The sequence below is a fragment of the Brienomyrus brachyistius genome, chromosome 15 (assembly GCF_023856365.1).
Source record: "Brienomyrus brachyistius isolate T26 chromosome 15, BBRACH_0.4, whole genome shotgun sequence".
NCBI classification, from domain to species: Eukaryota; Metazoa; Chordata; class Actinopteri; order Osteoglossiformes; family Mormyridae; genus Brienomyrus; species Brienomyrus brachyistius.
Genome location: NC_064547.1, coordinates 6,375,135 through 6,387,613, shown reverse-complemented (window position 1 = coordinate 6,387,613; position 12,479 = coordinate 6,375,135). Strand labels below are relative to the sequence as shown.

Sequence of the window (12,479 nt, the reverse complement as noted above, 5' to 3'; positions counted from 1 at the left end):
TGACCTTCCCTCCAGACTACACCACAGTTTAAGCTCGGATTTCCACATGCCTTGCTGACATCACAGCCGGAATGAGGGATTGCACCTCCAACTGAACCTTTTGAAGACCCAGTTTCTTCCCTGCCAACCCTATCATGCAGTATGACGTCACTGTCCACCTTGTATGATCAGTATATTCATCAACGTTTGCTAGGGGCAATGATAGATGACCAGCTACCCTTCACTGGCAACATCGGAACGATCTATCTATACCGAAGATATATTTCGTATAACATATCTAACCCTAACTGAAACCATAATATAACCCTAACTGTAGCTCTAACAATATCTCTATCTGATTACGAGCTTGGCACTTACGTACACAGGGATCCTGCTAGCCGAATGTTTGTTTCAGCCACTGATAGCATTTTCAGGCACTGTTAGGTCTGGCAGTTATGCATCACGATTAAGTTATCTAACATTGCTTAGTTCTAGCCTTTCTGCACGCCACTGTATACTGAGCTGCTCCCATGGCCTTCCTATTAGCTACAATTATCCGGTCATTCTCCTCTGACCTTTTTCATTAAAAAGGCTTTTTGGCCGCAGAAAAGCCACTGACTCAACGTGTATCCTTTATAACACCATTCTCTGTAAACATGAGACAAGGCGGCGTGAGAAAATATCAGGATGCTGGCTGCTTCTAAAATGCTAAAACCACATATGGCACCAAGAATCACACCATTTGTTAAGATCAGGCATTTTAGCTGCACTAATCCTTTTTTGAACAGTGTGTGACCTCTTGACCCTGTCTGTGTGCCTCTAACTATACACTGATACTATCTCCCTCATGAGCTGTATGGATGTCAGTGCATATGCTCCAGATGCACTGTAAATGACAAATGTATCGAATATGAAAACAAACAAAACATTACAGATTGATGTCACTGCACAATCCCAAATACTATTATAAACAAAACAGAAACAGAAAACAATGTGAGCGAAACATCTTTAAATCTTTAAGAAAAAAGCGCAGCGGTTTGTTTTGGTTTTATATTGCATTTCCATCTTCTTTCGTTGCTTTTTTGCTTTTCAAAATATTATTGCAGAAATACCATATTTACAAATTCACAATATATCTTGGAAATAGAAATGTCAGATAAAATATACCTAGTCAAACAAAATACTCACTAATGACCTTCAGATGAATATTCCATTGTTGTCATAAAGACTGTTAATTACAATGCCCTTCGACGTTATTAGGCACAATGACAACTTTGTATATTTAAAAAGATTTGTTTCAAAAACAAACTGTCTGATTTACTTCAGGGGTGGCATGGTGGTGCAATGGTTAGCACTGTTGCCTCCACCTCTGGAACCCGGGTTCGTGTCTCCGCCTGGGTTACATGTGTGTGGAGTTTGCATGTTCTCCCCATGTCGTCGTGGGGTTTCCTCCGGGTACTCCAGTTTCCCCCCACAGAGTGAATGGTGTGTGAGTGTGCCCTGCGATGGGCTGGCTTCCCATCCAGGGTTGTTCCCTGCCTCGTGCCCATTGCTTCCGGGATAGGCTCCGGACCCCCCGCGACCCAGTAGGATACGCGGTTTGGAAAATGGATGGATGGATGGATGGATGATTTATTTCATCTACATATCTTTACTTTGCAGAAAAGCACTTTTATTATTTGCATGGAATACAGAAGTTGTTTACAAAAAAGCCACTGCAAATTAACCTGAATTATGTTATTATTCCTTGAGTATTTCTGTCTAGGAAATGTGCTCATTCTATATCAACGTAAAGATTTATATAGTTTTATTACTTATTTAACCTGTTATGTTGAGGTTCCAATATAGTAAACCACTGTGCATTTTGTTTAATTGCTATGACATTTAATAGTCATAATGAAATTGAATTTCATGAAAAGCAGAGTATGAACTGTGTTTTACAGTCCATTCAGGGACTATAAAAACAAACTAATCCTCTTTTTTAGAAAATAACTCATGTAGTGCGCTCTATCAGCCACTAGATGCCTCTGATTTTCAGTTTATTACCATTGCCATTGCATCTGGGGAGCATGCACTGATACAGCACAATGAAATAACTCAGGATCCTGGTTGGCAACCCGCCAGGCTAACATGTGATTCAGTCCCACCCAGAAGGGCCATCTATCTGCCGCAGACAAGTGCCTGATTTGGGACTCATTGAGCATCTGCTCGTTCAACACAAAGTCAAACCAGCCGTACCCAAGAAAAAGAGTTACAGTACCAAAGCAGCTCAGTCTACCAATACGATGGTAATTGGACTCATCTCGGGCAAGGAGAGTGAGCTGGCACATAGGGACGAGGTGGAGTCAACAACATGCTCCTCAACACCACAAAAACAAAGGAACTGGTTATTGATTTTAGAAAAAAATAAAACTGACATTCATCCACTCACCATCGCGAGGGTCCGGTGTTCAGGTTCCTGGGAACTGAACTGGAGGATCACCTGACCTGGAGTGCGAACACCAAGGACCTGCTGAAAAAGGCAGAGCAGAGACTGTATTTTCGGAAAATTCTCAGAAAGATTTTTGTCTCCCCAAAAATCTGCCCCTTGCCTTTCACCACTGGGAACTTTGAGATGTGAAACGTCCTTGTCAGGGGATCAGTATTAAACAGCTGCTCAAAGAAGCCGGCCCAGTGGGTCACAACTGCAGTGTCATCCATAGGGACCATTTCATCACTGGCTCTGACTGTGAAACTCCAAGGATGAGATTCGGAAATTTGAAATTCCATACCCTGGTACCATGTGAAACCTCACAGCTATTATTTCAGTTTATTACACTCTGTGACCAATAGTGTATGCAAATGCACAAGAAAGTTAAAACATTCCCGTAAACGCTCACGTTTATATGACTATGAAAAACTGAGGATTAAAAGAGGAAATGAACTGCATTATTATAATTTCATGTTTTCTAGCACCACTGCAATCTCATCATGTTTCATTTTCATTAATCTTTCTTGATACTAGTTTAGGGAGGGGGGAGGTCTGTTTGTTATGAAAAAAGGTTCCATATTCACTGAAAATAGAAAATAATTCTGGAAATTTTTATGCTACCCAGAGACTCTTCTGTGTGGTCATTCATAATGCATTTTTTCACATTCTCAAGAAATTAAATAACGTGACTCTGGACAAGGTGCAAACAGTGAACAGAATCGGACATTTTGAAGGTCAACAAGTAAGAAGGAGTACTAAAGTATAGGCAAAGTTATCTGAGTGTTGCTAGCATTTGGAGGTCTTTCCTTTAGTAAGACGAAATGTGTCCATCAGGGACCTATTCCGGGACCCCTTCTAAATCTGGTTTACTGCGCTTCAGATGGGATGTACAACTTGGCTGATGTATCCACATATTTCTAGTGTACGCATTACCATTCCCTGACCAAGGGAAGGGTGTGAGACACAGCAGACCCCGTTGCCTGAAGAAACATGCTCAGGAACTTGTCTTTGTCTTCCCAGGGCTGTCAGCATGAAGAAGTGCAGGTCTGCAAGGCAAGAATGATAACCACAGATCCAAAATCCCAGAGAACTAAGACGTCGAGATGCTAGTAAGACCACAAGACCGCAGAGACAGGTACAGAACGCAAGCACATAAAAATGTTCATGGCAAATGTGTAATGTGAGCAGATGATACAATACTCAATGCACACAAAAATGGAAAACATACCACAATTAGAACCATCTGCTGTTTTGCCTTCTTCAATTGAAAATGTGTTTATTGCATTATTTTGGTGATGCTTTCTTTGTTGTTAATGTTTGATTGATTGTCCTCATGTACTTCAATGTACTGTGTATTAGTTTCATATAATGTGTGTACTTAATTTGTGGAAAAAAATATGTCTGATTAAATTTCAACATGAATAATTTACACGCTGTCATCCTGTACAGGGACCCCTTGCCTTGTTTGTGTCCTGTGCTTCTATGGGTGAACTCAAGGCTTTGTGTCAGCCTGTTTTGGATAAGTAGTTATGAAAGATGGATGGATGAGTAACATACACATGTGAGTCTCTTTGATTGAAATTTCGATTGTAGCATTGTGGGCATCATCCAGGGCTCAATTATAATTATAGATACAAACATATCATATTCTTTAAACTTCTAAGGGAGAAATGGTAATGCTTTACTTGAAGCTGTCATCTATAATGCATTAGAGATAGCTTCTTAATGTTTTATAACGATCAGTATTACAGTTAATAACACATTGCAGCAAATTCTATTAACAGTCATAAGGCATTATAATGTTGATTATAACGTGTCATAAGCTCCAATAAAGCTCTCATCTATAATTAACTACAGATAACTTCATAATGCATTATAATAGTCGGGATAAGAATTAAGGATTCTTTGTACTGCATTATGAAGGTATCTATAGTGCATTATAGATGAAAGCTGCATAAAACATTCATAATGCATAATACACATGGCTATAACGTTAAGCCTTTTTCTAAATATTTACAACCATGTGTATAATGCTTTATAATGCATTATTATGTGTTATAAATGTGTTCATAGAGTCATATAGATACGGCATTCATAGAAAGTGTAACTGGAGAAACTCACACTGTGAAAGAATATTTCACAAAGAGCACTGCACCCTTTCACAATAACTCTCGCTCACTTTTATATGTTTAGATATTTTACAGGATGTAAACAAAAGGATGTTTTTTGTTTGGAACTACAGAAGACTGCAGCATTTGGGTGCTACCCATTTTTGATTTACTTCTTCCCAGTGAGATAATAACTCTGATACATAAATAAACGAATATACTTCCCTGCTGCATAACACTCCAAACCGATATATCTCACAGTCACGATCTGTTTTGTTGTTGAATGCTTGTGAATCTCAAGCAGACTTCAGATGTTTTGACGCAGAGAAGGAAAGCAGATGGGGGCTAAATGGAATGGTCTCCATATCAGCTCTTTCGCCGCTGGGACACAAGGGCGCCGCTCATGATTTTTCCTTCTTATCTTGACAACTTTTCATCACTCATATAGATAAGTCAGAATTTTTATCATGCTTGTGAAATTATGAGTTATATCTGAAACTTCCAATCATTTAGCATGTTACTTATTTAAAAACAACAATATGGTGACCGGAATTATCTAGTGCCACAATCAGCAGGCAGCGTTATAAAATCCCCAAAGCAGCGTTTTATCTCCAAAAATATAAACCTACGTAAAAAAACAAAAAACCTTTGTTTTTCTAACAGGGGCTGTCCTTAGCAGGTTCTGTGCCTGTGATACGAAAGGTTGCTGGTTCGAGCTCAGCTTCAGCAGAACAGTCACATGTCCATGGGCCCTTGAGCAGGGCCCCTAACCCCCAGTTCCTTGGCTTCCCCTTCACTGTGACCCCCAAGTTTGATCTTTCCTCACAGTGATTAATAATCTAATACTATTCTATTCTATTCTATTCTATTCTATAATGTCAAGTCATTAAGTTCCACTCTGCTAAAACAATAAAGAGTTTCAATTGAAACAATAAAGTCTGACATCTTCTTCTGTCCGGCCCCCAGTCTTCTCCAAGATCTAAGTCAAATCAAAATGCTTTCAAGAGTTATATATTACATCTCATGTAATACATGTTGTGGTATTCTTTGGCCAGTAATCTGTGCAGATTACCCCTGTGCTATAACTATGCTCCATAACTTTGATCATCATCCTGGCCAACAATCTGCCGTAAAAGACCCTCAATCATGGCAATATAACAAAATATTGCTTCAGTTCCCCTGTGTGTCACTCTTCCTGATAAGTGTGTTACTGTAGCTCGCCCGTTCTTGTCGGTTTCATTCTGCTGGAAAGTCTACTTTCTGCTGTAAAACATCACTCTTTGGTTAATTCTGATTTTTATCCCCCATTAGTACTCTAACAAGAGATTTTGACTGTTACGGCAACTCAGAAGTGCCTCATGTCCTTATCTTCCAGTCCCCTCGGTGTTGTGTGGTATTTCCTATTTGTTACACTCTTTCGGGAGTGGCATCATAGACTCTATACGTGTGTGGAGGTCGCATGTTCTCCCTGCGTCCTTGTGAGGTTTCCTACTAGTTCTTCAGTTGTTCCTTACAGCTCAAAAACAGGCTAAGGTAAATAATAGTTGCCAAATTGTCTGTAGGTGTGAATGGTGCGTGTGCCCTGTCTCAGACTGATCATTACATTCCATAATCTCCAGTGCCAGGGCTTCTGAAAGTCTTTTCCCTTTAACATTAGAATTGATCCTCGAAATGACACTCAATATTGAAATAATTTATATATCAGTATTGATTCTCAAATCACGTCCTTAGCATGTATATTTAAGTTAACTCGGCCTGGCCCCACTTTGACCAAAATAAACAAGCATACATCAGTTAAACTGTTTTGACAGTATATTGTTTTGGAAAACAAAATTGAATCTATTCATTTCCTTACTTGGTACGTTTTTACTTAACAGGACTTTTAACAACACTGAATTCATGCTGCTAGCATATTTGGCTAAGATGTAGCCTTGTTATAAGGTTAAGGTGAGTCTTGGATGTAAGACGTAATGTTACTAGGGTTGGAAACTGAATACCGGTTCAAATATATAAAAACCGTATAGATAAGGTTTGATGTTACCTGTTCTTTCATCAGTTCTGGATGTTTGGGGCAATAAAAAAAACATAATATATGCAAAATATCTACAATACTGATCAAGATTTAAATCCAATTTTAAAAGTCTTTCTTTTTAATTTAAATTATAATGCTCTCGAAAGTCTGTTGACAATCACATTGAAATGGCTGCTGTGTAAAAAGTTGGTTGGTCTGCACCAAACCATGACCAATGTCCTTCATATGGGCAATAAGATATTCTTCTTCTTAGTGTTACTACAGTACTACTCATGTCTTCGGGGATTAATGTATACAGTATATATTACTCTTTTATTCATCAGTCATTTCCAACTTTCTGACCTATTACTCCGATGGCTCAATCAATTAAACAAATGGTCCAAGCACTATACAAAAATACATAGCACGTGCACATATAAAAAACGATTTAACTAAACGTGTCATTTGTTCACAGCTTAAAGTATCTGTTATATATCCATTGGTTTGTATAAATATGCCAAAAAAAGAACAGTTAACACACTGCTAATCTAAACAACTGCTGCATGTCACCCGTGTTTTGGCCAGGAAGCACCACTGGGGCCGTTTACCCTGATAATATCTTGTGCCTTTTATCCACCCTTTCCTGTCGGATTATATAAAAGCCCTTTTCGAAAACAACTGATGACAATTGTGCCCGAGACCGAGAAACGGCCCATCAAGATGCTTCGACTGAGTGCGCTGCTTGTGCTCTTAGCTTCCGTATCGATTTGTGAGTACCACAGTTTTTGGATATTTTAATAGTTTGTTACTGAAAAGTAGAATTACAGGAGAATTTTTTACAGCACGCTTCTTAATACTAATAATTTTCCTTCTTTCCCTATCGTATCAGTTATACTAACCAATATAATAAACCGGACTAAGCCCTTTGTCACTGATATATACACTCGAATTATTTCCAAATTATTTAATTCTAAGTAATACTAACCTTTCTTTTATCCCCTCATCACTTTTTTCCTCACGTTTACCCTGGATAAAGGTCAAGGCATCACCGGTGGGAAGGAGTCAGTGCCGCACTCGCGACCGTACATGGCATCAATTCAGAGAAACGGAAAGCACGAGTGCGGCGGCTTCCTAGTGGCCGAGCAGTGGGTCATGAGCGCGGCGCACTGCTTCCTGGAAGGGTGCGTCGTAGCTCCTGCTGCACCAATCGCATCACTAAAGACACTTTTACAGATTCGTGTCTAACGCAGTCGAATTAACAACAACAACAATAATTAATTAATTATCGCCTCCTCTACAATCTGATTGGTTTTCACTCTCAACCAATCATTTTTACGTCAGTCCTCAGAACATTTTTGTATAAGTATAACTCTCATGAGCTAATTAAACACTTCTTGGTTATTCAAACCACAGTAAAACAATTTTTTTTTCTTTTATAGGATGGATGGTGTGAAGATAGTTTTAGGGGCTCATTCTCTCACAAAACCTGAAAAGTCAAAACAAGAATTCAGCATTGATACGGTGTATAAACACACTGCTTTCTCGCTGGATAACTATGACAGCGATATTGCTTTAGTGAAGGTAAGGCATCTTTTGATGACACATTTGGTGGCAGATCTTTTCATATTTTTCACATCAATTTATTCATTTTTGATATGATGTAACACTGTTAACTATTAAACTTATAATTGAAATACTTTCGGCATGTATTCAGCAGATAAATTCATTTAGAGGGAGTAGCTTTTCCCATTTATACAGGTGGATGATTCGAACACGAGCCGTTAACTTGCACCACAACCACTGTGGCCACTGTATGAATTTAACTACTTTAGCTAAAGAAGTTCCGCCTGCAAGCTGGGAATTGTTTGAGATTTACTTGGGTTCCGTGTTTGCAGATGACCTCTAAGGTAGAGATGAGCGACGCTGTCAGCACCCTAAAATTTCAGCGTACGGGTGAGGCGCTGCCACAGCCTGGCAATGTGGTAACCTCGGCTGGTTGGGGTTCTTTGAACAACCTTGGCTTACGGCCCGACGTGCTGCAGGAGGTGGACGTCGAAGTCATTGCCTCAAACCGGTGTTCCCGCGGCGATTACTATGGCTCCAAGTTCACCAGCAATATGATATGCGCTGCCAGAAAACGCATGGATACTTGTGACGTAGGTCCCTCTCGTCATCGTCCCATAAATGATCATTCCGTTGAAGCTTTGTGCTGTCTGGGTTAACGGGGAATTAGATCATGTGTTTGCAGTTTCTGACACTTTGCTGACATTCTCATCATATCCTCCGCTTTTAGGGTGACTCTGGTGGTCCTCTCCTTTACCAGAACGTGGCCGTAGGTGTGACCTCCAACGGTGGGAAAAAGTGTGGCACACTGAAGAAACCTGGTCTGTACACAATCATATCTAATTTCACTGACTGGATAGAGAAAACCATGAGAGTAAACTAGGCCACTGCAAGACGATTGTAACTTCTGTATTTGTGTTTTGGTATAAGACCATCTTATTATAGAGGCAACTGTAAGTCAATAAACTGAATAAACACAATGATTATACTACTACATGAAGGAATGTACTGTCTCTGTTTTGTGTGTTTGAAATACCCATAATGTGTGCTTGTCTGCACGGGTGGATGGGTGGATGTACTGTGACCTCTCACCACAAGATGGCAGTGCTAATGGCTGCTGGAAAACACACTCATAATTAAATTGTGCTTTAATTGAAACGTTTCCAAACATGTACTATTTTCTTTATTTTTGCATGAACAAAACATTTGTATGACTCTTAGATGTGTCACTTTTTACCAAAGGAATTTACACATTTGCAAGGTCTCCTTGAGTTTGTGAGGGATTTCTCCAAATGTCCCTCCTGTGGTCCAAAAGCATCCATATTTGATGAAGTAGTATCTCAGATTTGGCCGGGGGTGGGGTGGGCTGAGCCCGTATTCTTTTTGTTCATCCTTTTGTTGCCTGAATGATCGAGAATGCCTCCCCAGCGAGGATTAAACAAAAGTTCCACAGGAAAACTCACCCCCAAATTTTACTAAGACAGTATAACCTCCCAATCCCTGGTCCCCCCCCCCCATCCCTGGTCCCTGGCACGTCCCTGTAACCCCTAGTCCCTACACCCCCATCCCATCCCTGGTCCCCCCCATCCCTGGTCCCTGGCACGTCCCTGTAACCCCTAGTCCCTACACCCCCATCCCATCCCTGGTCCCCCCCATCCCTGGTCCCTGGCACGTCCCTGTAACCCCTAGTCCCTACACCCCCATCCCATCCCTGGTCCCCCCCACCCCCATCCCTGGTCCCTGGCGCGTCCGCTATCTGCGCTGCAAGCCTCCAGAAAACAAGTGAGGATTCCTGCCTTAAACTGTATCTGTACAGCAGAGTACAAGAGAAATAAAGATACACTGGGCAAATTACCAACGTTTCCAGATTTTCACTTTTGATTTGCAAATCCATCCATCAATTCATCCATCCATCTACCCATCTATCCTTCCATCCATAATAATGTTAACAGCTAGAAGAAAAATAACAAACTTACATTTTCTATTTATGTTTTACACACAAACACTACATCTCTGTATGTCCTTACAAAAGCGCTACCAATGAGGGCTGCATAACTGGCCCAGATTTAGACTAATATCCAAAATATCTAATACTTTTAACATGGGACACACTGAAAAGCCCATGTAAGCCCAGGTTCCTGTGCATTTCTGAATTTTGTGAGCCACCAATCAGCTTGCATGACGTCATGTGTGCCGTTTCCCTGGGTCACTTCATACTCTTAATCTGCTCCTGTGTATAAATGGTCTCTTACTAGTCTGAGTTTACTTAAATTAACTTTCAGGGGCATCGGGGAAATGTTTCTCTCTGCCACATTTTGTTCTCAGTATCCTTGACTTTCTACTTGCCTTTATTCCAGCCTGTCCCTAGTTTCCTCTTTACTGCTGAAATGTGCAGTGTGTTTTAGTCCAGCAGCTAGACCAGAGACAATATGGGCTATGCAAGTCCAAGGACCGATTTTTCCCAACTTTTGTAAAGAAGCGACCAGGTGGTTTTCCTAGGAAGCTTTCCGGTGACAATCTGCACTTCTTACCACGATCGCTTTGCCTGTCGAGCAGCTTCTCGCCAACTCAATATTGCATGAAATCCACAATACTAATAATGCTGTCTATTTCCACTAGAGGGCAGAACAAGTTTAGAATTTCAGAGCTGGTACTTTTTTATATCGCGTAATACCTGCATAAATCAAATGACGCAATCAATATGGGCATTGTATTGACTTTAGCATAAATTATTTACATTATTATTTTGTAAATACATTATTCATCTTCTTAACTTACTGTGTCCATTTCAGTGTACAAATAAGATTTGATTTGAGAACTGGGACGCTACGAAGCAGTTATTAAATATCAGATATAAACGACCAGTCATAACATTAAAACCACTGACATGTGAAGGGAATAACATTGACTGTCTTGTTAAAAGGCCATCTGTCATAATGGCTATAATATATTAGGCAAGTGAATAGCTGTGTAGCCACAAACCGACCAGAGTGCCCACGCTGACCCCTGTCTACCATCGAAAGCACCTACAATGGGCATGTAAGCAGCAGAACTGGACTATGGAGCAATGGATGAAGGTGTCCTGGCCTGATGTTCGGTTACATCATGTGGACGACCGGGTGTGTTTGCGTCATTTACCTGGGGAAGAGATGGCACCAGAATGCATTATGAGAAGACAAGCCAGCAAAGGAAATGTGATGCTCTGGGCAATGTTCTGCTGGGAAACTTTGGGTCCTGGTATCCATGTAGATGTTATTCCGACAGTACCACCTACCTAAATGTTGTTGCAGACCAAGTACACCCCTTCATGGCTACAGTATTTCCCTAATAGTAGTGGCATCTTTCAGCAGGATAATGTTCCCTGCCACACTGCAAAAATGGTTCAGGAGTGGTTTGAGGAACATGAAAAAGAGTTCAAGGTGTTGACTTGACCTCCAAATTCCCCAGATCTTGATCTGATTGGGCATCTGTGGGACTTACTGGACAAGCAAGTCCAATCGATGGAGGCCCCACCTCGCAACTTACAGAACTTTAAGGATCTGCTGCTAACGTTTTTGGTGCCAGATACCACAGGACACCTTCAGAGGTCTTGTGGTGTCCAGGCCTTGACGGGTCACAGCAGTTTTGGTGGCAATGGAGGGTCCTACACAATATTAGGTAGTTGGGTCTAATGTTATGGCTGATCAGTGTATAATATATGAAGCAGGTTTGGAGTAAGCTCTGGCATAGATACTAGAGCATCCATCCTATTGGATGTTGTTGGCCTTGCTCCCGCCCACAGAGTTCATTTGAGAGCCGTATTTCTTAACCGAGGATGGTCAGTGTACCTTTGCCTCTGCGTGAGTACTCCCAGAAGGGGGTGTTCATAAGCTCCTGGCTAGGTGTAGGAATGTTGGAGCTCTTCCCTGCGAATGAGGCAGACAGGTTCATTTGTTAGAGTGAAAACCACTGACTGTTTTATGTGCACTGAACAGCGGGTCATATGATGCAAACTTCTTGAAGATTATTGGCACGCTTCTGGACAAGGTGACGAGCTTCTAACAGTTCAGCTAGTGGACCACATTGGAGATTTACAGAAAGCAGCAACTCTCTGTTGATGAACATAAGGAGTCTGGTACTAGATAATTCAGGCTAGGACACTTTTAGCTCCTTCAGGTTTCACAAACTACTTTAAAACTGAACGGCTCCTGTGCTCGGCCAATTAGTTCAGTTTTTGGGCTTTGGCTGGTTTGTTTTCTTGATTGAAAGACTCATTCACATTAACATTAGTGACACATATATGATTTTAGGAGGCTGACCAATCAGCACATAGAAAGAACTCAATGCAAGTCCTTTTAATTGAAATGGC

General features: G+C 40.8%; 1 protein-coding gene across 1 annotated transcript; it reads left to right on the top strand.

Annotated features, from left to right (window-relative positions):
- The first annotated feature begins 7,181 nt into the window (after positions 1-7,181).
- On the top strand, positions 7,182-9,125 carry cfd (complement factor D (adipsin)). Its single transcript, XM_048977551.1, has 5 exons — positions 7,182-7,337; positions 7,605-7,749; positions 8,008-8,149; positions 8,464-8,724; positions 8,862-9,125. Exons 1-5 carry the CDS (start codon positions 7,250-7,252, stop codon positions 9,012-9,014), a joined length of 789 nt encoding a protein of 262 aa, XP_048833508.1. The 5' UTR covers positions 7,182-7,249; the 3' UTR covers positions 9,015-9,125.
- Positions 9,126-12,479: the final 3,354 nt, after the last annotated feature.